The sequence below is a fragment of the Sylvia atricapilla genome, chromosome 2 (genome assembly GCF_009819655.1).
Source record: "Sylvia atricapilla isolate bSylAtr1 chromosome 2, bSylAtr1.pri, whole genome shotgun sequence".
NCBI classification, from domain to species: domain Eukaryota; kingdom Metazoa; phylum Chordata; class Aves; order Passeriformes; family Sylviidae; genus Sylvia; species Sylvia atricapilla.
In genome coordinates, this window is record NC_089141.1 from 13,562,088 (window position 1) to 13,589,534 (window position 27,447).

Here is a 27,447-nt window from a genome sequence, read left to right on the forward strand (position 1 = left end):
CCAGCAGAAGCCTCTGGCAGGTTTGCTGATGAAGGACAAGTGCCTGGGGCGTTGGAGTTGGATGGTCCAGCAACCAAAGGAAAGGAAGTGTAGCCCCTTGGCTTGTGCATGGGCCTCTCTCCATAGGATGATGAGAGTTGGAAAGTAAAAGTACTGAAAACAAAGACCTGTCACCTTGAGTTTCTGATTTGTTACTGCTGCGTGGTGCATTGCACTTTCACGCCCGGGTTCTTACTGCTTCCAAACAAGGGGTATATATTACTTCAAAGCTGCATCTTTCATGGGGTGTTTTTGAAAACGCTTCCCTTGAGTCAGCAAGAATTCTGCGTTGTGGCTTGGGGGGTTGCTGTGCCAGAGCCTGATGTGGCAGCTGTAAAATGGCATGTGAGGACTTGCTTTGCCCAGCATGGCCATGGAAGGGCGAGGATATGTCTGGGGGTGAGTGTGGGGCTTGCCTGCTGGTCAGTAACGCTGGGCTCCTCCTCTCCTCCCACAGGCATGGCATTGGCGCAGCGGCAAGTGACGGTGCAGGAGGGGCCCCTGTACCGCACGGAGGGCTCCCACGTCACCCTGTGGTGCAAGGTGAGCGGCTACCAGGGCCCGGCGGAGCAGAACTTCCAGTGGTCCATCTACCTGCCCTCGGCCCCCGAGCGGGAGGTGCAGATCGTCAGCACCGTGGACCCCTCGTTCCCCTACGCCATCTACACCCAGCGCGTGCGCGGCCGCGGCATCTTCGTGGAGCGGCTGCAGGGGGACGCTGTCCTGCTGCACATCACCGAGCTGCAGGAGCGCGACGCCGGCCAGTACGAGTGCCACACGCCCAACACCGACGAGAGGTACTTCGGCAGCTACAGCGCCAAGATGAACCTCGTGGGTAAGCTGTCCTGCCCACGGCATGGCTGGGCCAGCGCGGTGGTGTCTTGGTTTTAAGAAGACAGGTGTCTGTCTGGGAAAAGCCAGAGCTTCCCTCGGAATGGAGAATGTAAACCCCCTCCCTCCGAATTATTATAATTTTGAAAGTAAAGAGGCTTTCAGGCAAAGATGTGGGAATAGGGATAACAGTTCTTTACAAGGAATATTAAAAACATGGTAGTACAAAAAAAAAAAAAGGCAAATGAACAAAAAAAAAAAAGAAAACACTGACAGAGTCAGAATACAGCCTGACACCCTGTTGGTCAGGGTCTTGGTAGCAGTTCAGTTAAGTCTTCTGGAGGGACAGATGTGGCTCTGTTGAGATGATCCTGTAGAAGGGTGAGTTTCTCTCTGAAGGTCCAGTGGTAGTGAGGTGGGTCCAGTCTTCCTCTGGGAAATCAGTACAGAGAGGCTGTCCTGGTGTTCTGACTCTCAGGTTTTATCCAGGTAGGAATGCTTGGCTCCTCCCACTGGGTGGAGTATTTCCCAGTGGGATGATGTAATTGTATCAATCATGCAGTGAGCCTCGATGGCCCATTAACAGCAGATATCCCCTGTTAGGAGGGAGGATGAGTGTGGAAGAGATAAAGAACACTGCCCCACCTGGTTTGAGCAGCTGGCCCATCAACAGAAGACACCCACCCCCTCCCCCCCTGGAGTCACAAGGAATGGGTCACAGAAGAGAAAAAACACCTTCCCAGACGGTTTCAACAGACAGTAATGGAATGAGTGCTTTTGGTTACGTTTTCCATTGCAACCCGAGACAGGTGTCATACCCTTGACCCCTCCATGCAGTGTGGCCTGCATAGGCTGTCAGATAAAAATCCTGTGAGGGAGAAACTGCATTGGAGAGCAGGTGGCACAGTTGTATGAATTGCAGGAAAACACAGTATAGAGGCATCCTTAGAGGAAATAGCAAGCTTTCTTCAGTAATAAGGCCCTCATAAAAACGAGGCACTAAGCAGCATGGATGAGCAGAGGAACATTTGAAGCCATTCCTGAAAGCAAGATGGACGTGGAACTGATGTATACAGAGGAAAAGGGGCAGGGAGTCTGTATCAGATGTCACAAGTCACATCACAGAGGAGAGAGCTGTTTGCCAAAGGTTGTGAAATAACTGAGCAGGGAAGAGAGGAGTAGTAATGAGCAGCACATGAAAGGGAAACAGGAGAGATGGTCATCTTCAGGCTCTTACAGCAGTGCTGAATACATCCTGAAACCACTGAGCAAATTGAGCTGTCTGTAGATGAGTGTGGAGAAAGAGGCTGGTCTGGGTTTTTTTTTTTTTTCTCTTAGAAAAATCGAAAACAGATACTTAAAAATCTGCAGTATTTCCACGGCAGCTATTTGACTAGAAGATTTGACCTTTCCAAGCTTCAACTTGCTTTCTATATCTCAAAACAGTATTTGAAGTGTCTAACTCAGCTAACAGCAGTCAAATAGCTTCCATCCAAGTCTTTGGCTGAAACACCCCTAAAAGAGCTTTTTTGCAATACAGACACCCCTCTAGCAAATTCAAACACACAGACAGCAAACAGGCTTGCTTTCCTTAGGAGGTGTCTGTGAGCCTGCAGCTTGGAAACCACTTCGACATTATCCAGCCCATAGTGGTTCAGGCTGTGTTGACACAAGAAATCCAGTGTGAAAGGAGCCAGGATGTGATTCAATCACAATAGCCTTCCATAGGGTTGAGCTTCTTGCCTCCAGCTTGCGTGGCCTTGGCCTCTTTCCTTCAGAGGAAATTCATAGTTACTCTCTCAGGTGAAGCTCCACAGCACGGGTGTAGATGCTTGCTTAGTTAGGTGCCTTGTTTTGCCATCTGGTGTCCATGAGTACTTGGATCGATGGCTGAGTATTCTGGTTTTTATTTGTAGTTCTGTAATTTGCTTTAGGTGTCTGGATTTGCAGTTCCCACTGCAGTTCAAACAAGACTGAGTCAGCGTTGCTGCTGCTAAGTCACCTTGGGGAGTGAAACCCATTGAAACCAACACCCACTGAAAAAACGTGCCTGGGGGCAGGGTGGGGTTGGATGGATTCTGGGTTGCTCTGCCAGGGAGCTGGAGCTAAGCACAGGCAGCATATCCAGCAGCTGGGCAGTGGGAAGCTCCTCCACTGCTCTCCAGGAGTCTGGGAAGCCAAAGCTGGGTTGATCTGGTTTTGCTCTGTCCTTCCCTTCCCACAGCTACAAGCAGCAAGATTTGGGAGTCTGTAGACACCCATGAGCAGCTCTTGGAGGACATTGGCTTCGGGGCTTACATGCGTCAGAGATACTCAAGAAAATTGATCTAAAGTGACTTCTAGTGGATTAGTTAAATCACATTATGCCCCTTCATGGATGCTTGCGGTCAGGATTTTGGGCCCTAATTTGGTTTAGCTTAACTCATTTCTGAAAATTCACTTTGGAAATGGCTTAGGGTCACTTGCATTTTGAACATGTGCATCCATATAGGTTTCTCTTCTGTGGGTTGGCCAAACGCTGACAGAAACAGAATTTTTTGGAGTGCTCCCAGCAATGACCTGTAGACAGCAGGCCCTTAGAGAGAGCCTTCCCTCTGCCTCCCATTCATGGGAAGTGGTGCTGGCTTCGACTTTGTTGGACCCTGAAGTCCTTCTGGGAAAATGGGCTCCTCTCTGCAGAGCTGGGCAGATCACATGTCCTTTCTGTTTTCTTGTTATTTTAGCTCTCAGCCATAGGTTGAGGGTTTTCAGGCTGGTTTTGTTTCTGCAGACAAGGTGCAAGAAGAGGTACAGAAAAGAGTTACTGTTCTCATTTTCTCAGTAAAAGAACCAAACTTTTTCTTTTTAATTCATCCAGTTATGAATTTTTAATTGACTCATTAGATTGAGTGGCTCTTTTCTGGCAGCAGCAAAGCCTGAAGGGAGACAGGTTTGTTAGCATCTCTATTCTCTCCACTTATGTGTGAAGTGGATGGGTTTGAAGCAGTGTTGATTTTAGGCTTGCTGCTCTGGGACCTTGCAATTGTTGTGTCCTGTGGTTTGAGGAAAGAGCTGAAGGAGGAGTTTCTCCCCTTTCCCACCTTCATGATACAGCCCTGTGACAGGGGAGCTGGGTGAGAACTGGAGCTTGTGGGGCTGCTGTCTGCACTGGGGCATTTTAGCTTGCAGCAGAGCAGCTGGGATACGTTCTGCTCTTGCCATCTGAGCATTGTCGAAGGCTGTGTCTCCAGGGATCTGAGGCTGCTGAAAAATAATCTTGTCAGCTTCAGAGACATGCCAGTTTGGCTTGAAACTACACTTCTCTCCACCTCTGGAACAGCAAGCACAGTTGATTTATTTGTGTCACCATTCCAGACTCCTTTTCCATCACTGAGACTTTGGCCATGGTCAAGTACTGCTTTGAGGACCTGATGTCTGTGATGGCCTGGAGTAAGAAGTGCTCCCCAGGCACCCTATGGGACTCTTATCTGAATTTAGGCATGCAGCACAAGTGCTAATCTCACTGAAGCTAGGAATGAGGCCAGTCATGTGGTTCAAGGGTCTTCTGCCATGTGAGCATGTGTATCAAGGTTTAATCTTCTCCACCCATCTTCAATTTCCTTCAACTGCTTCAAAAGCAAGTCTTTCTGTTTCTTTCTCATCCCCCTCTGAGCTGCATCTTGGGGATGATGGAGTTGTTCTTGGGCTGTGAGATGTGTTAGAAAAAATTTAGGACATCTCAAACTGAGTTTCAGGTGCTAAGGGAAGCAGAGTGAAAAAAAAAAAAAAGGAAAAAGAAGGGGTGCAGCCCTTCAGGATTTTGTGGAACCATGGCCTTGTGATTGATTTATGAGAAAAGATTAGCCTGTGTACAAAGTCTGCAACACTTGTTTGCTTTCAGATTTCAGTTCCCTGAGGCTGACACAAAATTGCTGAGGCTAGTTCCTGCTCTTTTACTCAGGGTGGCAGGAAAATATTTTGGAAGTTCTCATGAGCTGTCTGCCACCCATTTAACCCCAGACTCACTGACTAAGGTAGATGTCCAGGCAATATCTGCCATCAGAAGATAGAAAATGACAAATTTGGAGAGCAGTCCATCTTTTTTTTAAAGTGCATCGTTCTCTGTGTTGACTAAAGAGAGATCCTGCATGTTAAACTCGAGCTAGGCACTAGTGGCTGAAGACTTGGCTGCTTTTGGAGACTTGTCCTATCAGGCTTCTAAGCAGCTGGTGGGAATTTTGGCTTTATGGTTGAATTGGGAAGACGCTTGAGGGTACTGAAGAGGGGAGTTACAAAATATAAATTGGACTGGTTAAATTGTGGATCTGGGGACAGTGCACACAATTGTATTGGGGTCCTGCTTGTTGCTGGCTCTGATAAGTATGTGGGCTGTCCCTTCACTTTTTTAAGAACAGCAAAGGATTTGCAGGTGAAGAAAAGCAGCATCCCAGAAGCCCAGCATCATCACTGACAAGGCGACAGTATTTTCCAGGTTGTCATTGGAATTATCCCTTTTCCTAACTCTTGAAATATGGGCAGAAGAGGAGATTTCTGTGCAGTAATTTAGTTGGTGAAGCTGCAGGAGTGCTATGCAAACTGAGGTGCGGGTTTGTGCTTCTCCTCTTGATGGCTAAACTTGTGTTTTGCTGCAGGGTAGAACTGAGCACATGGCAGTTCCTTCAAACAGCGTGAGTCACTGCAAATTTGTACTCCACTGTATCTCTGGGATGAATTGTTTGTGTGTGCCTGTACCCTTACTTAGATAACAGTGAAGAGGCCCGGGTCTAACCTCTTCAGAAGTTTCAGACTTTTATCTCAGTGTTTTTTCATCTGTGCTCCCAAAAACGTTGAGATCTTTTTCAGAGTAAGTGATTTGAGGGAAGAAATCGGGCTTTGAGGTTTTTCTTAAACAGGTAGTGATAGAGCAGGAGGAAAGGTTTCAAAGCACTTGAGGGGGTGGCAGCTCTTTTAGTCTTTATTTTGGGGGAAGCAGCTGTACAGCATCAATCCTAAACAAGTTAAAGCAAGAAAATGAAAGGGGTTTTGGATGGGAGGAGACCACAGTCCTCAGGGTACCACAGACTGGGAAGAAGCAGTGTCAGTGCAGACTTGAGAAACAAGGAGCACTCAAACACAGCTGCTCTGGCAGTGGGCAGGAGCTGCTGTGGAGCTGCAGGGATGGTCACCAGGACCTTCTTCCAGCCAGGCTTAGGTCACAGAGGGCAGAGAGGCTTCATGCAAGCTAGGTGCTATTCAGTGCTGGCCTGTCAGCCTGGTCACACTTTGGCTCTCTGCTATTTCTCACTGGTCTCATCCTGCCTGGATGAGTTGGTGCCTTGGCCTCTGCCCTGTTCTGCATTACCTGTGATGGCTCTCAGGGGCTCTCTGTGGGTTTTTGGCTGGTAGCCCCGTTGTGGTGAAATTTCTACCCTGCACCAAGCTTGGGAGTGCTGGTGGGCGAGGGCATTGATGGGGTGAAGAGCTACCTGCCTCTCTGCCTGAGGTCAGGGCTGGTGTGGCTCTGCGTGGTGGAGTCTTGTCTCCTAATGCTGAGCTGCCCAAGGCACTTGCAGCTCTCTGCAGAGCTGGACTCAGTCCATGGGCACTTAGATCATGCCTTTAGGAGTTTGTCTTCAGGATCCTCTATGCCCTGCAGCTGTGGCATGTAGGTGTGTGGCCGCTTGTAAGCCCATGGCTGGGACAGGGAGGACGTGTAGGGTGTGTCTGAGAGGCTTTGGTGGCATGGGAGGTGGAAGAAAGATTTATGCAGGCCAGACACTTAGCACTGGAAAAAAGGTGCTGTGTGTGTCTCAGACAAGCCTTCAAGAGAAGAAAGCAGGTATCTTTTGTTGAACTTGCCACCAAAAACCTCCGAGATCTCTCTGCTGAGAGTGAAAGAGTGTGTAGCAGGCAAGAAAAAAAAAAAAAGAACTTTTATTATCCCGTAACAGCTGCTGCTGCTTGTTGCCAGCAGCTTTCCTTCTTCTTGGTGAAGTGCTGCCATACGTGATCTGTCTGTGCACAGACCAGAGGGAAAAAGTCATGTCACAGTTTGGATTTGGGAGAGCACAGTCTGCTCCTGGCAACCTGGATGAGAGCAGTCACTTCTCTCTGTGTGGGGCACCTGGACCTCAGTGGCTGCTAGTTTATTCCAGCTGTCAACAGGGCTGAAAGTGGCTTGGCTTGAGGCAGGTGTCAAAGACAGAGATGGCAATCTCAGAGACGAGGAGCTACCAGTTTTGATAGAAGTCTTTGGGGGCTCTTCTTTCTGTGCTGCATTTTTCTTCCTTGTTTTCACCTGGGAGACAGGGAAAAGTGTTTGTCACTGTACTTGAGTGAGCAGCTTGTGTCCTGGGGAGACCAGGCTTTTTGCAGATGAGCAACAACAGGGCAAAAATCGAAATAAGCAGTTCAGCCTGTCCTGAAAGGTTGCAAAGGCTTCATCGCTGGAGGCTTTCAAGACCTGACAGGATCAAGCTCTGAGTGGCCTTGTCTGACCTTACAGCTCATCCTGCTTGACCCTGTAGCTGCACTACAGACCCCCGAGGTCCCTTCCACCCTGAACTGTCCTGTGATGAGCTACTTGGCTACATTGCAGAAAGGAACCACTGTTAGGCAGCATTTTAGAGGGTTGGTGCTAAATAAAGGAGTTTGGCGGGTCAGAGATAAATTATGGCATAATGCTGATTATCTCAGCCAGGTGAGAACACCACGGACCTATTTTACATCCCCAGATTCTATTGGGGTTTGTTTTTTCTGGCATATTTTTTATATTTCATATTGTACTCCAGTGAGGTTGCAGGAGTTTGTCTCTATTGCTCTGCCCTGATGTATGAAGGTGGAACTTGGAAATCCTAAGCACAGATGTCCTAATCTCTCTTAGTCTGTCTCGGCAGCTTGGCTTCCTCCATGAAACATGTGTATACCTTATCTGGCCAAGCTGTGTGAGTTAACCAAAGTGAGCTGCAGGATTGGTGTTGTGCTGTGTGAGTTACATTAATCTTCGCCTGTTTGGGCTGTGCAGTAATTAGCTCCCCAGAGGAGTAAAATGTCCTTCACTTTCAAATTACCCTTTAGCTGACATTAAAAAGGGATTAAAAAAAAATCAAATGCCTTCCTATAGGTGGTCCTTTGCAACTAGACGCAGGATATTTTGTTCTTACTGTCTTCCTTTACATGCCTAATTCTCTCTGTAGTAACCTTCACCAAAAAATTTACTTATGCTCCCCTGCTTTTTCTTTCTGTTTCTGCAATGAATAGAAAGGAATTATTTGTCTGTTAATGGGGGAGGAGTGGGGAGGGGTAAAGATATTTACCTCTGGCAGTTCCTGTGGCCACAGTGTGGGGAATTGCACCTGGTTTGTGATGCTACAGGCATTTGGCCCTGTTACGCTGCCAACTTGCTGCATGTCCCTGGATATGGTGCAATCCATCTCCCTCACCATTTCCCAGCTGGTAAAATTAGGGATAATAGCACACAAGCCTTTCACAAAGTCTAAGCTAAATAATTGTGATGGGCTTTGAGCTCTTCAGATAGCGGGAGTTAAAAAACAAAGGCTTATATTTCAGCTCTGCCTGGTAATAATGCTGAATAGGATTCATCTCCTGTCCTGCTTAGTCATTTCTGCTATCTTGAAAGTGTGGCTGCCTGAACTCACCCAGTTTTCCCCTGGCAGAAGCTGTGAGGCTGATAGGCACTGCCAGACTGGGGGGCCGGTGATCCGCAGTGCCGTGGGCAGGTACGTGGGAGCCCAGCACAGGCAACCCTGTGCTTTAGTCATCTACAATCTGGCACTGAATTGCATGGGCTGGTTATTCCTGGTGCTTCCTAAACCACGCTTTTGTGGATACCAGTTGGGTTAGAGCCGATGGCTTGCATCAGAAATCTCTGAGAAATTTCCGTAACAGAAATCTGTCCTCACACAATGGGACACGGCTCACTTGTTTTGTGTGTCTTTGTGTCATCCCATGTTACTGAATTTTCCTGCTAAACACTTCCAATTATTCCTGGTTTGCTGCAGTATACCATCTCCTTTTCTTTCCTATTGGAATTGCTTGCCTGGTTTTTTTCCTTTTTTATTGTTGTATTACATTGCATCACTTCTGTACCTCTAAATGTGCAGGAGAAATGGAACGAATTGTGGGCAGACTGTGTCTAAAAAATGGGTAATCCATTGTATCCACTCTCTTGTTTCTTTCTTCAGTTTTTTTCTTCCCCTCCCTCGCCTCTCTGCCCCGTCCCTCAAAACCACAAGCGACTCAGTGGCATGACATCCTTTGTGGGAAGGGCTCTCAGTTGGGGAACTGATTCTTTCTTTTTCTTTTAATGCCATCCACCTACCCGTTTCTCAAAAACCTGGCATTAGACACATTTGGAACACATCACTGTATCCCATATGTTTTTCCTATATTGTCCCCTTTGAGACAGGTACTTTTGAGGTACTTTTTAAAATTTAGCCATCATGTGGAGAACAATTACAATGAGAATATGTGTCCTTTTTTGGACATATCTGTACACTTGTACCAATCCACTGTAAGAAAAAAAAATGCACTCTAAAAGGCATTTCTAAAAATGTAAATTAATACAGCCTCAGGCAATTGCACAGCCCTCTGCTCATAGATCTTGGCTTGTCTTTAAAATGAGCCCTCTTGTTTCCAGACTTTCTACGTCCCTTCCTTGTCAGGAAGGCAGGCGTGGAATCCCGAATGCTGTCTTGCCTTCAGACTGTAAAGAGCTGCAGTGTTTTGCTTGGGTGGGTTTCTGTGCAGCGCTGAGCCTGAACGGTAACATCAGGACAGTCAGCTAAAACAATCTTTGAAAACTAAAGCAGCCTTTCCTGAAAAAGCTTCTTTTCTGAAGGCTCCAAGTCATGCCCTCCATTCTGCTCTGGAGCTGTGTCTGGCTCCTCTCAGGCGTCCTTCAGGTTGATGGGAATGTGGCATTTGCTCTTTGCTGAGCCTTTTGCCTCCTCAGTGTCAATGAGGCTGTAAGGCTTGGGGGTCCTCTGTTGCCCTGAAAGGGGTTGCTGGAAACACAATCCTGCCCAGACTGTGTCTTCTTTTTGCTTCTCCTGCTGACTCTTCTGTGCTTTGCCAGTTCCTGGTAAAATGAGGTGCTTGGTAATCATAATTGTCATGTTTTACAGGATTTTCCATCTTATAGTTTTATAGTTTTTAGTCTGTCCTCCTGAGTAGAGGGATTGGTGGTGTAGGCTGTTTGTGTGTATCGACATAGTGTGCTGAGAAGAGGTAAAGGAGGCAAAAGGTTTTTAAGTAGGATAGAAAAACCTCTAGTCAGAGATCCTGGTGCACTGAAAGACCAGCTCTACCACCTGAGTGGGTTACTCAGCATCCTAGGTTCAAGCCTGGGGCAAAAGGTTGTCTGGTGTTGAAAACAGCTTAATGCTGTCTCCCATCCTGAATTCAGCATTTCCTCCTAACATTGTCTGGGCAGTCCCAAACCCTTTTTTCTCCCACCTCAAATGATGACCTTTGCACTATAGGCACAACTAAGAGAAGCTCCGAAAGATAAAAAGAGAATTTACTGCACATGAAAGGGGTGCCAGAAGAAGCCTGGGCTGGGTTGGGCGAGCAGGTGGTGGAGCCAGCAGGCTGTAGAGGGGGATGGACAGGGCCTGGTACCTGCCTCCTACCTCCTGTGCACTCGGCAGCTTTCCAGGGACTGGAGGGGAGCTCAGGGACACCCATCTCTTCTTCCACCTGCACCTCCCCAGCAGTGCTGGGTACTGAGCAGCCAGCACGGCCTGGTGGCTCCCTGGCATGGGGACCTTCTCCCAGTGTCACTGGCAGAGGCTGTTGGCATTTCTGGCAGCCTTTTTGGAGTACCGGGTGGCGGGGGAGAGGCACAAAGCACGGGGGTTTCTGTGCCCGTGTGCCTCCGAAGAGTCTCAGCGTTAAACGGGGAAAGCGACGACTGTGAGCGCAGCTGGTAACATATGGCACCCGTCCCCTGCCTTAGCAATTGCTCAGTGAACTCTGAAAGTGGAATACGGTCCCCGTGGCTCCAGCCAGCTGCAGCACTGACAAATCCTGCAATGGAGCGGCCGCTTATTCGATTACCACTGAAAACTTCGCCTTCCACGTTGCCTATTTCTCCTGCTGTGCTTCCCTGGGGAGGTTTTTGCTGTGCTTACTCTTCCTCCCACTCTTCTTCTTCTTTTTTTTTTTTTTTTTTTTTTTTTTAATTTGTTTTCCCTGGAGGATTGCTTTATTTGTTCTTCAGTTCCAGCCCCTCAGACTTGGTTGCTCTGCACTTCTGTCGCTATTCTGCCCTGAGAGGTAGGGGCAGCTGTTTCTGCTGTTGATGCTGATGCTTTTCCTTGAGTTCTCCTGGAGAACAAGTAGGTCTGGTGATGAACAATGGAGTCCCCATGTAGCAGAGGATGGAGTGCAGTGCCCGTTGCTCAGCTCTGTGCCACACAATGCTCCTTGTGGTGTCGATGCACATCTTGTTGAAAAACTACAAAACCAACAAACTCAGACTGATGGCTGGTGCTCAGGCAAACTGCAGAGCAGCACAAGCCCAGTATCTCCTAGCACCTAAATTACCAATCTACGTGAGATCCTTTTTGTCATCTCGGATAAGACAGCACTGAACTTGAAATCCTACTGCTTCTGTCCCACCCCTAGCTCTGATGATTTGGAATCCGTATCTCTAATTAGAGATGTTGCTGTTGAGCATCCAGGGGAGGGAGAGATGGGGAGATATCTTCAGTTTTAAAGCTCCAGAGGGTCGCTGCCCTGCTTCTGCTACCCACGGGATATGTGGGAAAGGGAAGGCAATTCTTTGGTGCTTTAGACTTCCACAGCAGCCTATTCCTCCTCCTTCAGCCCAAAGCCCTGGCAGGACTGGCCTTTCTCCCCTCTCCCTTCAGCTCCAGGTGGTGCAGGGCTTTGCTTTATGTGCTGAGAAGGAAACCTGACCTGCACTGGGACAGAGCTGCCCCTTCGTAAGGAGAGGTTGGGGAGAGAAATTTTCCATCTTGGTTCTGTGTCTGCCCTGTCAGTTTAGCCCTCTAACAGTTTTACAATCTTTATCTGATATAGGTTTAAGAGGATTTCCCTGGGTGCAGTGGGATTATTATAAGTCAGAGAGCAGTCTCCAGCTGATATTCCTTCAGCAAGTATTTATTTTAAGTGGGTTTAACAGTATTTAATTTAAAAAAAAACTTTCTGGTGGTTTTTTGGGTGTTTTTGGGGGGTTTGTTTTGTTTTGTTTTGTTTTTTTCTTGCGTGGTTTGTAAGTAAATTGTTTGTGCTATCAGAGAAGTAGAGCCTGAACAAAATGAAGAAATGTATTATTGCTTTCCAGGCTGGGGGTGGTGGAAGGAAAGCAGCAGCTGGAGGTGGGGAGGATAGAAGATAAAATAGTAATGTGGGAAACGTAACATTATTCCATGCAGCACTGATTAGTAATACTGCCAAACAGCTGGTTATAAATGGGAAGTGTAATGGGAAGCAGGGCTGCAAGGAACATGAGAGTGCTGCAGGCACTGCTGGGTCACCATATGAGGAGGGGATGGCTTCTGTCAACCTCTTATCTGCCCCCTGGGGTATCAGGGACTGCCCACGAGCATGGGGGGGCTGGGGGTGTCTCATCCACCCTCCCTGGCCCTTGTGGGATGGTGCTCAAGTTGTTTTTACACATAACATGCTCTCCTTCAGTTTAGGAATTCTGTGTCACCTTCAGAAGAGAGGAGCGGTGGTGACCTTTGGCATTGGGAAAGCTGTGCCTGTAGGAGAAAAATCTCCTTTCGAGCCACATGTGGGCTGTTTCTTTATCCTCTTCCCTCCCTCTGGCAGGCTTTATTGATGGCAGACGGCTCTGGGGCTGGATGTGTGTGCACGCATCCAGAAGTCGTGCTGTCTTAGTGAGAGCCGCCTTCTGGCCACCTGCACCCAGGCGGCATCCTGGTCCTTGGAGTATTTCGGAGGATGCTAATGGAATGGGATTAGCCGCCCCACTTGCCCTTGCCGTCAACAAGGGATGTTTCTGGAGAGCCTACAAAGAAAAGCCGGAGCTAACACGGCAAACCCGAACAAAGGCGCTTTAGAATGCAGAGAGAAGCGTCATTTTTACCCTGAGGAGGCAAGAGGTGGGGCTGCTCTGCTCTCCATTTGAAGTCTGAATGAGCCTCTGCCTTAAGGGATCGTGGATGACTTGAGTTGGTGCTAATGGGCTGGATGCCCTTCAGTGTCCCTGCTCTGCCCCTGCTCCCGTTCCTCCACGTTGTGTTTCAACATATTGCGCCCTTCAGGGCTTTATTCCTTGCTGCTTGAGAGTTAAAATGATAATTTAGGGCTCTCCAAAGAAGTGCAGAGCTATGGATGCCTGCCCTGGGGAAGTGTGTCATGGCAGGCAGGGTTTTCTGGACAGGAGTGCCTCTGTGCTAGCCACGATGTGCTCTGAGCACTTAACTTTCTCAGATCCTGTCATCCTTCATTTTAGCTGCCTATTCAAGAGAGCAAGACTTTTATAAAGCCATTTCTTACCAAAAGCATTTCCTGATTGTAGCTTGTAATGCCAAACATACCGAGGGTGAGAAGGTTTAGAGAGATCAGTAGAGTTTTCTTTATGGCATTGTGCTGCTGCATGGAAATAGAGATCCAAGAGTGCCAGGTTACGTATCAGAGGGTTAATGTTGGGCTCTGTGTCCACTGAAAACTTGCAGAAAAATTGTGCCACAGATGACCACAGGTGCTCTGGCAGTCTGTTGTCACCTTTTGAGCTCTCTCAGGTGTACTGATGCCACCTGTCCACAGATAGGACTCCATGCAAAACTGCAGGTGATGGTTGTGCCTGACGGGTGGCCCACCTGGCAGTGTGGTTGGAAGGGGGGAGCGCTGGCACAGCAATATTTGCCTGTGGGACAAGGACAGTGAGTGGAGAGGTGGTGTTATCAGGGGCATGAGTCCGTAATTTGGAGAGATTCTGTGCTTTAAAGGAGCTCCTTTGTTTTGGGTGTAGGCCAGAAGGGCCACCCTGAGAAGGGCAGGTGCTGTGGGACAGTGTGAAAGGTGCACTGTGGCCACAGGGGTGCGTCCAGTGCCTTCCCTTCTGCAGAAGTTAGGAGTGCTGCCCATCATCCAAGCAGCCCCTCAAAGCAGATGAGGCTATGAGCATATCCAGAGGACTGATGCAGGAAAAAGCACCCCTTTGCATGTGGAGTGCCTGCCTCCAGGCAGGATAAGCTGAGGCAAAGGTGGAGTCCTTTGGCTGCTGTGGGATAGGGGATTATGGCACCCCTGCCCTGTAGGAAAGGGAAGGTTGTGGTCAGCCCAGGGCTGGGCAGTGGGAAGGAGAGCAAATGAAGGCGTGCAAGGCAGAGAGTGGGTGGGCTGAGGGAGATGGAAGGGTTAAAAACCAAGCAAAAGGTGAAAAGAGGGGAAAAAGGGAGCAGGAAGAAAAGCAGGAACAGCAGCCCTGGGAAGGCAAGAGGTGGAGGAAGTGTAGAAGTGGCAGGTGGACGATCTTGGATGGGAGTTTTTGTGCTGTTAAGAGCAGTGGGGTGTGTACCTTGTCATCTTGGAGGTACTGAAGCAGGGAGAGCTGAAATGGGGATGACCAGAGAGGGATTGCGATTGGAGTGGAAGGAGTTTCCCTTCTCCCTCCTGCAATGGGAGGAGGTCCCAAAACTGCCAGAGACATGGGTCCCTCTCCATCTGGCCTCCTTCTGCAGGGCTTCGTGGAGGCTCTTCCCCTGCTCTTTACATGTGTCCTTCGAGTGCCCTAGATGCTGTTTCAGGCTTTTGACTCTGGAGCAGACAATGGGGGTTTCAGTGCTGTCTTCCATCAGGGCTGTCAGGGTGCAGTAATTACCTTTGCACTGCTGCCTCCTACCCTTTATTCCTCTCCCTTTGTGACTGGGATGTCAGAGGCAGTGATGGTGCTTTGAGGAGCTCCGTTTGAAGTGACTTTGTGAGTCACAGGGGCTGGTGAGCAGTGGGGAGTGAGACGCCGGCGCCGGGCACTCTCAGATCCTTTCAGCTGCCTTGTGTCTGTGGCCAGAGCAGTGTGTCCTGCGTGCCCATCCTCGGAGACACCGGGCTCCTCAGATCTCATTGCTTAGAGAGGCTCGTGGTGAGGGTTTGATGTGGATGGAGGGAAGGGGAGAGAAGGAGCCAGGACAGCAGAGGTGTGCTGGGCTGGGCAGCAGTGCTGTGGTTTTGGGTTGTGCCCATGGAGCCTGTTGCTGTGAAAAGTGCAGCACTGGCTTGGGGTGCTGGTGAGTGCTGAGCTCTGCCCCGTGGCAGCAGTGGGGTGAGTTCCTGCAGGCAGCCCTGTCACAGGTCATCACAACAGCAAGATGGAGTTGCTGTCTCCTGTGGTATGTTCGGGCCACAGGATGCTCTGGGAGGGCTGAGTTAAGCTGGATAACTGTGGACAGTTTGCACTAATGAGATGTTTTAGATGACACATGTGCCCCCTGGAGCCAGTGTAAGAAGCCACCCCTCCTCGAATCTCTCACTGAAAGGCTAGAAGGTGCTTTCTATCACTGCTGAAGTGTCATGAGTTGGAGCCAGGCACCACAGTCCCAGCTCTATTACTGGTCCACTGAGCTGATGCCCACAGGGCCACCCATCCTGTCCCTTGCTGTCTTCTGGTTGAAGTTGACAAGACTGAAATGTGAGTCCTCCTGTTGACTGCTGTGACTTAGCAGTGCTGTTGAGCATTCAGGGATGCTGTGTGGAGCAGTAGGACAGCCAGCCAGCCTGTCTGTGAAACCCCTGTACGCCAGCCAGAGCAGAGCCTGATTAAGCTTATGAAACCTGACAAGATCACAGCCCAAGGTGGTATTGCTGGAGGCTTCTTGACTGGGAACCACGCTCCTGTTGCAGCAGCACGAGCATTAGGGATATGTCTCTTGAAGCCTGTCATGACACACAGCTAGCCCCTGTGAACATCGCTCACAGCTGTTATCCTGCCAGCAGAGTGCAGGAAGAACCTCCTCCCAAAAGGAGCAGTGTCTGCATCTGCTTGCAAATCAGGAGCAGTTACTCATTCTCTGCCATCTTGATGTTGAATGGATGGTCCCCTGAGAAGTCAGTGCTGACCAGGGCACTGCTCTTTTTGCTCTGCAGGTACAGCGACCCCTTCAACTTGGCTGGTGTGTGTGCCCCCCAAATAATCAGGCTTTGTGACTTGTGAAGGACATTTCCCACAGCCCTGCTGCCCCGTCAATGGCTTGTGTCACTTTGACCCTAGATGAGGAGCTGTTTGCCCATCTGTCAGGGCATAGCAGTTGGTGCCTGAGGATGCTGTTTGCTGCCTGCTGTAGGTCTGGGAGCTGGCAGAGCAGGGATTGCTGCAGGAGGCTCTGTGGTCTGTGCACCATCAGCTAAAATAGGCTCTGAAGTGATGCATCCTGTGGTACAACCTGGGTGGGAGACTACCTGACTCACCGCCTCTGCCTAGCAGCTATTGCAAGGATCTTCGTGCCACTTGTTGTGGAGCTGCATGAAATCAGAGGCTTATATTTCCTGCAATCAGTATTTCTCACGCAGGCGCTGCCCTCGGATTCCTCCTGGTCGGATTTGCGTTCGTCTGGGAGAAGCACCAGCAGCAGCAGCTTCTTAAACAGACTGGCTCTTATGCCTTTGTTTCCTTCAGCCCCACAGGGTTAATCTCCTTCTTGGCACCTGATTATTTGCTGCTGCAGGGTGTGTGTCTGAAATTCTCATTTAGCTGGCTTTAATCCCCATCTGGGAGCCGTGTCCAGGTCCCAGGGGCTGGGGGTGGGATAATACCTGAGCTCCCCATGAGCAGCTCAGTTGCCTCTGTCTCTCCCCACAGCTGGTGGCTCTCAGGTATCGCCGAGGGAGGTATTGAGGTGAATGAACTTCCCAAATGGTTACCAAGCATTTTGTGTTCCTTTGTGAGGCTGGTGAGCACTGGTGTTGCTGGTTTAGCAGCAGGCCCGCTGAGAGGCAGGGATGATGGGGGCTTGCAGGGCTGCATGCTCAGGTGAGAGATGGAGCTCCCCCTCTCCTGCTCTTGCCATAAGCTCCTCTCCTTCACCTCTGAAGCACAGCAGGCATTGACACATCTGGAAAACATCGCCATATCCCCACAAGCCACCAGCTTTTCTCACCCTCCTGCAGCTGCAGGTTTTTGCCCAGCACTTCTGCAGGCAATGGCACCTAATACTTTTCAAGCCATTGCTCCATCTTGCTGCCTTCTCCTTCTGCCCCGGAGATGCCCACAATTACCTTTTCAGTGTTTTTTCTGCCACCCACTTGCCTTGATGCCTTGGTCCAGACCGTCACCTTCGCCTCTCCCAGCGTCTCTGCTCCTTTGGGGCAAGACCACTCCCAGTGGAGCTCAGGGTGCTCTCTCCCTGCCTGTGTGCCACCCCTTCTCCCTCAACCCCGAGGGAAGCAGGTCTGGTCTCCCTGACGTAAGTTACCCGCTGTTTTTTAGGATGCTGGGTTTCCTCTCCCGCTCACTTTTCCCTGCTCCAGGTGCTCCTGTCGGTGTGTAATTAGCTGGCACAGCGCACAGGAGTGGCTCCCCGGGGTGCTCTCCGGCTGACACGAGCAGCAGACGGTGACTAAAGTGGAGACAGCTCGCTTTGTACGCCTCATCCTCCTCGCTGCTGCTGCCGGCAGCTCCAAAGGGATCGCAGATGTGGGATAAACGGGAGCGCTTTGAACGAGTGGCACCGTAATCCCTCCCTGCCCCCGCCCCTCTTACCCCCCTTTTTGCAGACATTAGTTTGATTAAAATTGCATGAGCCCACACACGGGTGTATTTTATTTTATTTATCTCCTCCTAGTGAGAGGCTGGTTTGAGGTCTTCTTTGTGGGAAAGCAGCCAGAGGGATGCTGGGGAATTTGGGGTGTTTTAAAAAACTTTTCCCTCTGTGGAGGTTGCAGCTGGCTGCTGTGGGGCTGGTTGTACTGGTGAGACCTGCTTATCCTGTGGGATGCTAAACACAAGCCCCTTCCCAGCAGAGCCTGAGGTCCTTGCTGGTGGTGCCTGGGCGTGTGCTGGGCAGGCTGGAGCCCCTTCCAGCACTGCTGTAGGGCAGCAGCATCTGGAAGGGTGCAGTAGGGCTGCTCCAGGAAAACTTCACCCAAGGCTTTCTCCATCACTGACGGCATCTCCATGGCTGAGGGTGGATGTAAACAGCCGGTGTAAAAGATAGGAATTAACTCACAGTGTAGGTAAAACAGAAATAGATGCATTCCCTTTCAGCTGGGCTTGTGCACCCAGATTGGCCACAAGTAAAGCCTTCATTACCATTTGAAGCAGCTTTCCTCTAGAAGTGGGGAGAGGGCATAGATTACTTTGTTGTGTAGCCCTATTCCACTCTAAATGCAGTATTTTTGCCCGTGCTATGGCAGTGCTATGTCAAAGTTCCTTGGTGGACATTCATATTATAGGCTCTCTTACTGCCTCACCCAGCGGCGTGTTATGGTTCAGCTTTTGCATGTTTTCCCTGATTTTGGAAAAGAAAGATGCTATTTCCTGCCTTTCAAGAGGGTTTACTTTTAATGAAATGTTGCAAAGTGCAGTATGACTCCGGTGAGGGCTCTGTTACGCTCCAGGTGAGGTTTCCTTGTCTGTCTCTTTGTCGCGTCCTCCTTGTGCCTCTGCATTTTTCCCCAGGAAGACCAGTGTGCGAAAGGGGCCAGCAGCTCCCAAATGTGCTTATCCCAGGGCATTGTGAGCTGCCTGGAGGTTTAATCTTTTTTTCTCAGACATCACTATGCAGTACAGGGCTCTGGGGAGATGGGCTGGGGTAGCTGGAGAACCAGCTGGCTGCTCGGCCCTGAACTCCTCCAGCTCAGCCACACTGTCAGGTGCACAAGCCCATGCACAAGGTGGAAATGCAGTGGGACTGTATGTTCATGGCTTCCTCTCCTCCTCCTTGCCCACAGGGATGAAATGGTTGTGTAGTGTCCAAAGGATTGCAATAGCAGTGCAGGACCCTGATGGGTGCTCTGTGCAAGGGGCTCAGAACCCCGCAAGGTCGTGCCCCTCTAAGGCAAGAGGAGCCCTTGCCATAATCTGGTGCAAGGTGTGGCCATCACCTGCTGTCCCCCTGGCACTGAGTGCCTTTAGTGACTATCTTCCTTTAGGAGGAATGGCCCCTCTGTTGGCCAGTGGGACCCTGCAAGAGTGCCTTTCAGTGCCTCCACCCACAGGTCCGGGACGCAGCATCTCCCAGGTTTGATGGGAGCATGACCTGCAGAACACAGTTCCCTGGGTTTCTTGGGAGTGTGGATGCTTGTCTTCCCGTGGACTGGAAACCTTTGCTGGCTGGTAGGGGTTAGCATAACAAAGCGTCAGGTGAGAGGGAGGCATTGAATTTCAATAAACCAGCAACTGGGGAATGAAATCTCCTTGCTTCTAATTCGAGCCCAGGAGTCCCTCTTGCTTACCTTGGAGCAAATCTGCTGTAAAGCATAGGAAACAGCTGAGCAACTGCAGCTCTGGCTGTCATCAAGGTGCAGGCTGAGGTTTATTAAAGACCTGCAGAGGTCTGTAAAAAAAAAATTATCTTCTCGGGCTTAGTCATTTCAAGTTAAATATTTGAATAGGTAGGGGCAAGCATTTTGCTGAAATTGGATGATCCCTTTCATATTTATGTTTGGTTACACTTGCTTAGTGTGTATTTGGATGCTTGGCCAGGGGCGGAGAGGGAGGTGAGGGATGAAAGGGACTTAGTACAGAGAGGGGAAAACAGGAGCAGGGAGTGATTAAAATGGAGAAGAAAGCAAAGGAAACTACTGAAGGTTAAAAATAATAACAATTAGGCTGGGGGGAACCAAGAAGAGGCAGCAAAATAAATCTGGGCCTTTGAAGAAAAAAGGGGATAGACAGTGAAGCCTTTTATTAAAATCTAAATGGCTGACTCTGAAGATAAATGAGGTTGCAAAGAAACAATGAAAACAATAAAAAAGTGGAAGACAGGAAGGAGGGAAATATTTAAAAGGAAAATGAGAGGTTTTCACAGGTGTGTGCGATTGAGCATGTCAGCAGTGATGCTCTGTAATCTGCTCTAATAATATGACAGCTTCTGGGGGCTTTGGAAAAACAAACATAGCCCAAACCTTGCAATTATTTTTCCAGTGAGGTGAAGTTTCCCGAGTGTGTAAAGCTGACTGTGTCCTCCTTTTGTGTATCTCTGAGGCTGCAGGTTACAATCCAGCCTTTCCTTTCTGGGATGTGTCAAGGGCTGCTGCACGGACAGTAAGCAAAGCTCTCCCAGGGCACTGCTGGCTTTTGTTCCAGATGGATGGAGGCTGGAGAGGCTGTGAGTGATTCAGTGCTTGCCTAGGGTTGCACAGGCATCAAGGTACTCTTTCCACCAGCAAAGGAAAGAGACTTTGATCACACTTTGGGAAAATCCTGCCGTTTTCCACCCAAAAGTGTTGTGCTACAGGGGGCTGTCTGCCCTGTTTTGTCTGTTTTGCGGTGTCAGTGGAAGTGGTTGGTGATTTGGGGAAGGAAGGATCAGGGCACCCAGCGTGCTGAGGAGGAGCCAACCTCCTGTTGGGCTACTGTGAGGATTTGTAAGGTGGTCACCTCCTTTTGTGTAGGTCCTTGGCACTGTGGGAGGTTTCTTGGCTTGATAGGTCATGGCTCTGATGGATAAAGATGCCAGACTCTGCTCTGGGGAGGTGTGATGTCGTTTGCATTACTGGGAGGTCAGGTCTGTGGGTCAGAGGCAGGTGGAGGAATGTGGTTGTTCCAAAGCAGGCTGAGGTCTTCAGTGCTGCCCATCTCCGTGAGTAGCTGTGCTCTGCAAAATGGGGAAGGAGGAGTTCATTGACCTTGCTTTTCCTCCTTTCCCAGTGGAGTAATTTAAGGTGTGCCCGAGTCCCAGCAGGGACAGTCTGGCTGCCATCCACCAGCCGTGCATTCATGAGTCCCTCTGTGGAAATAACATTTCCAGGTGGGAGCCAGTGCTTCATAGTTCAGTGGAAAGTCCTGTCTCAGAATCTCTCTCAGCAGTGTGTTGGTCTGCACCTAGGGCAAAGCCACAGCAAGTCACCACAAACTGTAGAGGTGGAAAACAGATATATTACTCTTTTCCTTAAAGGAAAAACATTGAATCACAGGGACCTAATTGCTTAAAATAAATGCAGGGGGGAAAAAAAAAGGTAGGAGGAGACTGGTGGAGGTGAAACTCAGCAAGGCAGTGCTGGTAGCCCCTGTTAGGCTGCACATCCACCCACTCTGTCTCTACTGCTGTATTCAGGGTGAACATGACACCTGCCTCGGGGATGTGGCTGCCTCTTACCCACTCTCAGCCTGTGTTTCCACAGGCAAACATCTTATGGGCCATAGGAAAGAGTTCCCAAGCCAGGCTTACCCAAAGCCAGTGGAAAGCCGTGCTCTCCGCGTTCTCAGTGTGATGGCATGTGCCTCAGCAGCTCTGTGGATAAAGGAGGAGCATTTGTCAGCCTCCTAGGAATTTAATCTTCACATTTTTTCTCATATTTTTTCTGGGTACTCTTGGGGGCTGAATTTGCATTGGTGGCATGAAAGGAATTGGCTTTTCACTTGCAGCGTGTGAGGTAGTGGGTTTTGCATTTTGCCTGTGTGTCATTTCCACAGTCTTGTTACTCCCTCCACAGTCTTATTACCAACCCCTTTGTGGATATCCTTAAATTCCTGAAATTATCGAGGTGAACTGCATGGATTAAATTCTGCTACAAATATCTGTTTCAACAGCAAGGTTAAGAAGCTGCATTAGTTTAACCAAAATCACTTTGTGTGGATTTCTCTGGCATAAACCAGACCTTAATAGATCCAGAGTGTCTGAAGATGATCGAGTACTCAAATAAACTTGCAATGAATTTTATGGGAGAATAGCTTTCTGTCTCTTTTATGTCGTGGTTTTTGTTTTGTTTCTTTCCAGTGATGGCTAGAAGAATGAATATTTTTCTTCAACAAGGATGTTTGGTTTGTGTTTATTAAAAATCACTTCCCTGCTTATTTTGGGGCAGCAGTGTACAATGTTGCTGTATAGTCTGTTTTGCTATAGAGAGGTGGCATTTCAAAGTACCAAGTTAAAAGAGCTGTTTGGAGCCTCAGGTGTGGCCATCTCCACTAACAGGCCCCAGGTAGAGAGTCTTTGCCAAGGAATTTCTTTCCTGAGTCTGCCTTTTAATGGGAGCTGCAAGAGTCCAACTGGAGCTCCCTTCCCTTATATATTGATTTCCCCACTCTCCCATCTGTGCTGTCATGATTCCACTAGTTCTTCAGTCACCCTTGAGTTTGCCAGGGCACAGGAGACTTGAATACCTAATGTGCTCAAGCAAGGGGTTTGGAACACTGAAAAATCCCATCAGAATAATTCCGTGGAAAAAGGAAAAAAACTTCATACCATTTAAATGTAACAGAAGAAAAGGAACAGTCTAAAGCTCTTTTCTTCCTTTTTGAAGACTGTGTTTATAGGAATTTAGCTGTGATCTGAAATATGATAGCCTTTAAAACTGTCCTGCTTTGTTACAGGGAACAAAACAGTGATAAGCAAGAAGGGAGGACGTGTCCTAGCTATGCCACAAAACAAGGCTCTTGAGTCTACCTTCAGTGGGTTTTTTTGTTTGTGTGGGTCCCTTGTTTTAGACAGGATAGAATGCTGATGCCAGTGCTAACTTTGATGGAGATTTTTACAAAAGAAAGAAGAACAAATGTGGGCAGAAGAACTACAGAAGTTAGGTTTCCTGTGGGTCTTGACTCATGGTTGAATTGCAAAGTATCTAAAAAAGTGCAGTCACTGCTTTTCCCTGATTGCCATACCCTCATGGTTATTTTCCAGGTGACTTTTTTGGTGTCTGAGGGTTGACCAAACATTTAATTGTTTTCCACAGAGAAATATTAGTACATGCTGGGTATCTCTTCTGCTTCTCCAGGTATTTAATGAAATCTGTGGAGCTTATTCTTGAACTGCTGTCTTCCCTCTCGCGTGCAGAACTTCAGCCATTCTCAAAGTAGTGGCCACTTGCTAAAGTTAGGTGGGAGACAGGTGCAAACACTACACTGTCAGGTGATGCTGTCTCCTCTGGAAGCCTAAATATCTGCAGGAAGAGAACATTTACCAGCCAGAGGCTGGTACAAATGGTGAAGATGGAAAAAGATACTGTCCAAGAATCTTGCAGTGCTGAGAAGCCCCTCTTGAAGACTCTTGTCTTTCAACTTCTGTCTTGCTCCCTCATTTTTCTTTCATAGCAGCCCAGAACATTTAGAGATCCCTCTTTCTGTAACTTTTTAGAGCTTCCCTCGCCCTCCTTCTGCTCCAGGGTCATTTTAGGCTGGTGTGGGTTGGTGGTGTTTCCATTACACTGTGCTTTCCCCCATCTGCTGAGCTGACAGCAACCAGCAGTGTCTGCTGCTGTTCCCAGGCATTTCTCTCTGGGTGTCTCAGCCAGTTTAACTCCAGAGCCTACCTCTGCCCAGGGCATTCCTGGGGAGCAGCCTAAATGAAATGCTTCATGCTGGTCATTTTGCCCTTTACCTGCAGGGTAGGGAGCAGCAGCTGGGAAGCTGGCAGCTTGCAGAGCCTTTTGCAATCAGATGCAATGGTGAAACAAGCACAGAGTGGGAAAACTGGAGCTGTCTGTGGATCTGGGGACAGGAGTGTGTCAACTGTGCTTGGCTCTTATTCAGAGGCTTTACCAGTAGAAGGGCTGGAGACCCTATAAATAAAATGCTGAATTCAGCTGGAGTCGGTGCTATTGATCCTATACTGGAGACATCATGGAAACTTCCTATTTACTAGTTTATTTTGTGACTGACTTTCTTTACTGTTTTGAGTGGGTTTCTTAATGCACTGCTTTGATGCACTGTGTGCATTTGGGTTAATGACAGGTGTACCAAAAGCATCTTCTCCTTATTTTAATGAGAAATTTATTTCCTAAAGAGTTATTTTTAAATGCCCACAGTCTCCTGCAAAAAATTTGGCTTGTCCTGGAAAACTTGGGACACTGTGCCCTAGGAGACCTACCTCAGTCTTTTGGAAGACTGAGCTTTCCCTTCTGACTATAACCATCAGTGGCATGTCTGTGCTGCTGAGATCAATGCATATAAAAATAAAGTCATTTATTAAAAGATACCATTACAGAGGTGCCAGGCACTCTCATGCAGAATGTCAACCTGTTGTACATGCCACACTAGCTTTTCCAGACTAGCTCATTGCTACACAGGTGCACTTTTTGCAGTCTGTAAAACCCTGAAAGTTTCAAGCAGAGCCATTTCACCTCCCTTTTACTTGTTCTCTGTCTGTCAAATTACTACCACCTGAACTAGACAGAGCTTGGAGAGAAGAGATGACCATAGCCTTGTGAGGAAGAGGCCCAACTGCAAGAGTGCAATAGAAAATAAACCCCTCAAGGAAACAGATTTGCAGAAGTGGATGTTACCTTGTTTTATCTATGCTGCCTTGACCAGATGGTAGAAGACTGTCAGCTACTTGGCTGAATTTATTTTATTCATCTTAATTCTGCTTCCCTCAAGTTTCTAGTAAAGGAGAAGAGCAGGTGGTCCTTGTGGCTGGGGAACTTGGACTCCATCCTGCAAGAGCCAGACTGTGCCTTTCACTCATCCTGAGAGTGCCAGCTTCAGAGTAACAGTTCTGACCTGCCAAAACCTTGTTGGAAGAAAGTAGCTTGGAAATATGCAAAAGAGCCACTACACTTCCTTCCAGCTTCCAGAAATCCCTCCAGCTCATGCTGATTTTGTGGCTCGCTAGATGGTTATTGTCTGGTGAAGATGTATGTTTGCATAATAGGTTATCAATAATTTCCATGCTTTAAGCAGGACTGATAGACGAAGAAAAGATTTCCAGTGTCTTCATTTGTATGGGTTTGGGTTTTTTCTTAGATTGCAAGACTTCTTCTCATCTACTTAGTAACTAGCCTATGTCTCTCAGTAATCTGCATGTGAGAGATGTGATTCTCTCCTTCCCTGTCTGTGCCTCAGGATGCCAGTGTTCTCTTTTTGTCTTTCCATGGGAGTTTAAGATGCAGACTGGGCTGAACATGAATTTTAATAACAATAGAGAGTGATGCCTAATTCTGTGCTTTCTTTGGTACTTTGCTTGTGAGGGTTGAAATGCTCTGTTCTGGTGTGTTCAGCAGAATTGTGGGTTTTGGAGGGCATAGACTCAGATTCTGCTTGCAAAAACCATCTCCTAAGTGTGCCTTGGTCTGTGTTGTCTTACCCTGGAGGCAAAAATAAATCACTGCTGAGGTGTAGGACAGATTGTGGGCTTTGCACCTCCAGGGACAGGTTGGGTGCCCAAAGGCAGATGGGAGAAAGGTGCTTGCAGCTCTCAAAGCCTTCATTATTGAATAAGTGAAGGAAAAACAGCTCTCACGTGCACATCTTGACCTCCTGTGTGATCTCTGCCAAGCTCTTGAAGCAGGGGCACTAATCTCTGAAAGCAGCTCTTGCTCTGTTATCTCCTGATGTTGCTTGTATAGCTGAGGTAGAGGAGAATGAGTCCTCCTTGAAAATCGATTTTTGAGAAGGGTGACTTACCTGACTATAAAGCACCGCAAACATTATTATAGTCCGGGGGAATGTGGCCTGGGATGTGTTTTGAAATGATACTACACGACTCTCCCTGTTCAGCTGTTTGTATTGCCTGCCTGCTTAAGTGCACTAGGTGGAATGAAATTGGACTTTTCAAAAAATTGGAGAAAAGAGGATTTTCTAAGCTTCCTATTTCTGTCATTTCTTAACTTCAGCTTCGAGGTGTAAAGCACTAAGACCCTGTTGCCTGCAGAGCTTCAGAGGAGCCTGGGCTGTGTCAGCTCCACGTTTGCTCCTTTCTTGCTTTCCCTGCCTGTCCTGCAGGCTCCAGGAGGCTGTGGCTTAGCAGGTTGCCCTGTGCTGGTTTAAGCCACAGCAAATTCCCACATCCCTGCTCTTAGCTCACAAGTGCTGTTAAGTAAAACACATCAGCTTAACCCTCGGTGGAACAGTTGCGTGCTGATGGGCTCTGCCCTCGTGTTTGCAGTGGCTTAGGCTTGCCTTAAGCTGCGGTAGCTGCTGGTGCTCGGGATCAGCAGAGAGCTAAACCCTCACAGAGGTGAGATTGTGGAAGAGGGAGGGAGGCAGAGGAGGGATTTGTGGTCTGTCTCACCTTGGCTATATGCTGGAGGTTATTGTCTCCGCAGGTGAGAGGCCGGTGTGGCACACAAGCAGCCCACTGCTGCCCTCCCTGGGTGTTTCCCCTAGGCTCTGTTTTGGAGGGGTCTGTGGGGTGCCTGCTGGGCTGGGCTGGACTGGGCTGGCAGCCTGGCCAGGTGTCACTGAGCACAGCAGCTGTGGCAGGGCCAAGTCCCAGGGCCAGCGCCACCCAGAGCAGTGCCAGGTATGAACATTGCCTTTGGGAAAGCAGGGCCATAGTGTGCCTGGATCATGTCTGGGTGTTCTGTGACCACACAGCCTGTCCAGGAGCCGCCTCCTGTCAGGTGCTGGGTAGTCGAGAAGGGTCATCCAGCCTTTTACCGAGCACAAGTCTCCTTGTTGCGGAGAAGCAAACATCCGTGTCCTTTTGGATGTCATCTCTGCCACCTCCTCAAGCCTATTTTTTACTTTCAGACTGATTGGCACAGTCCCTGCAGAGCACATCTACCTCTCAGTGCAGGATTGCAAAAAAAAGTGTGCATGTGTGAGGGAATAAAGGTTTTCCTGCCTGAGCTGGCTGGGAGATAGAAGCAGGGATGAATCCTGTGCTCTCTGCCACACACCCAGCTCGTGGCACTTCTTGGCTGCTCTCTGTCCCCAGTGTCTCTGCCCTTTGGGCTGCTGTCGTCAGGGTTCGCTCTGCTGACGCTCCAGATAATTTTTGCTTAATGAACAAATGATGACTCTCACTGCTGGGTGCCGCCTTGTCCTTTTACCACCCCTCTCTGGTTTCTCCTCTTCTCTCTCTCTCTCTCTCTCTCTCTCTCTCTCTCTTTTAGTTTTAATGAGGTCGCTTGAACTTTTCCACCTAAATTAGCTGTCCTAATAACCAGATGCTCCTTGGGATGCTTTGGGACGTGGGTGGATAGAGGAGAAGGAGCCTGTTAGCAGGAGTCTGACTTCTGCTGTTCCCAAGCACAGCTTTAGTTGAAGCTAGGGGCTGTGAGTGCTCTCCCAAAGCAGACAGGGGAAGGAGGCATTTTTGGAGGAGCATCCACTCAAAGGAATGATCTGAACAGTGCTGTGCTGGTGGGGCTGGAGCCCCAGAGTAAAGCCCAAGGAAAAAGGGGAGGGCAGGTGTCCTTTTTCCTGGAGCTGAAGCAATTGTGAGATGTTCAGAAAGCTTCAACACTCCCTGGTCCATCAAGGACAAGCCAGAATTGGGGCTGAGCACATCTGTTCCCCTTGCACACGTGCCCTGAGTGCAGAGGGAAGGGGTTTCTGATAGGGTCCTGAGGTGCCTGCTGCCAACCCCTGTGGGTCTGTGTGGGGCTCGGGAAGCTGCAGGAGGTTATTGCTATCCCGTGTGTCTGAGGTGGGAGTGCTGGCTTCTGTCCATGATATCTGCTCAGATGTGTGGCTTTTCTGGGAAGCACCTCCTGCAAGGGGCATTGTGGAGACAATGGAGCAGGGTGTGCAGTGGGATC

The 27,447-nt window shown here is 48.9% G+C and overlaps 1 protein-coding gene across 2 annotated transcripts in view; it reads left to right on the plus strand.

Moving 5' to 3' along the window:
* The first annotated feature begins 498 nt into the window (after positions 1-498).
* The window catches only part of IGSF3 (immunoglobulin superfamily member 3), a 64,875-nt gene continuing 37,926 nt past the window's right edge, over positions 499-27,447 (plus strand). For both annotated transcript variants that reach the window (XM_066340881.1, XM_066340882.1), the window contains exon 1: positions 499-874. In XM_066340881.1, coding sequence (XP_066196978.1) covers positions 499-874 — 376 coding nt within the window. The remainder of the gene's footprint in view (positions 875-27,447) is intronic.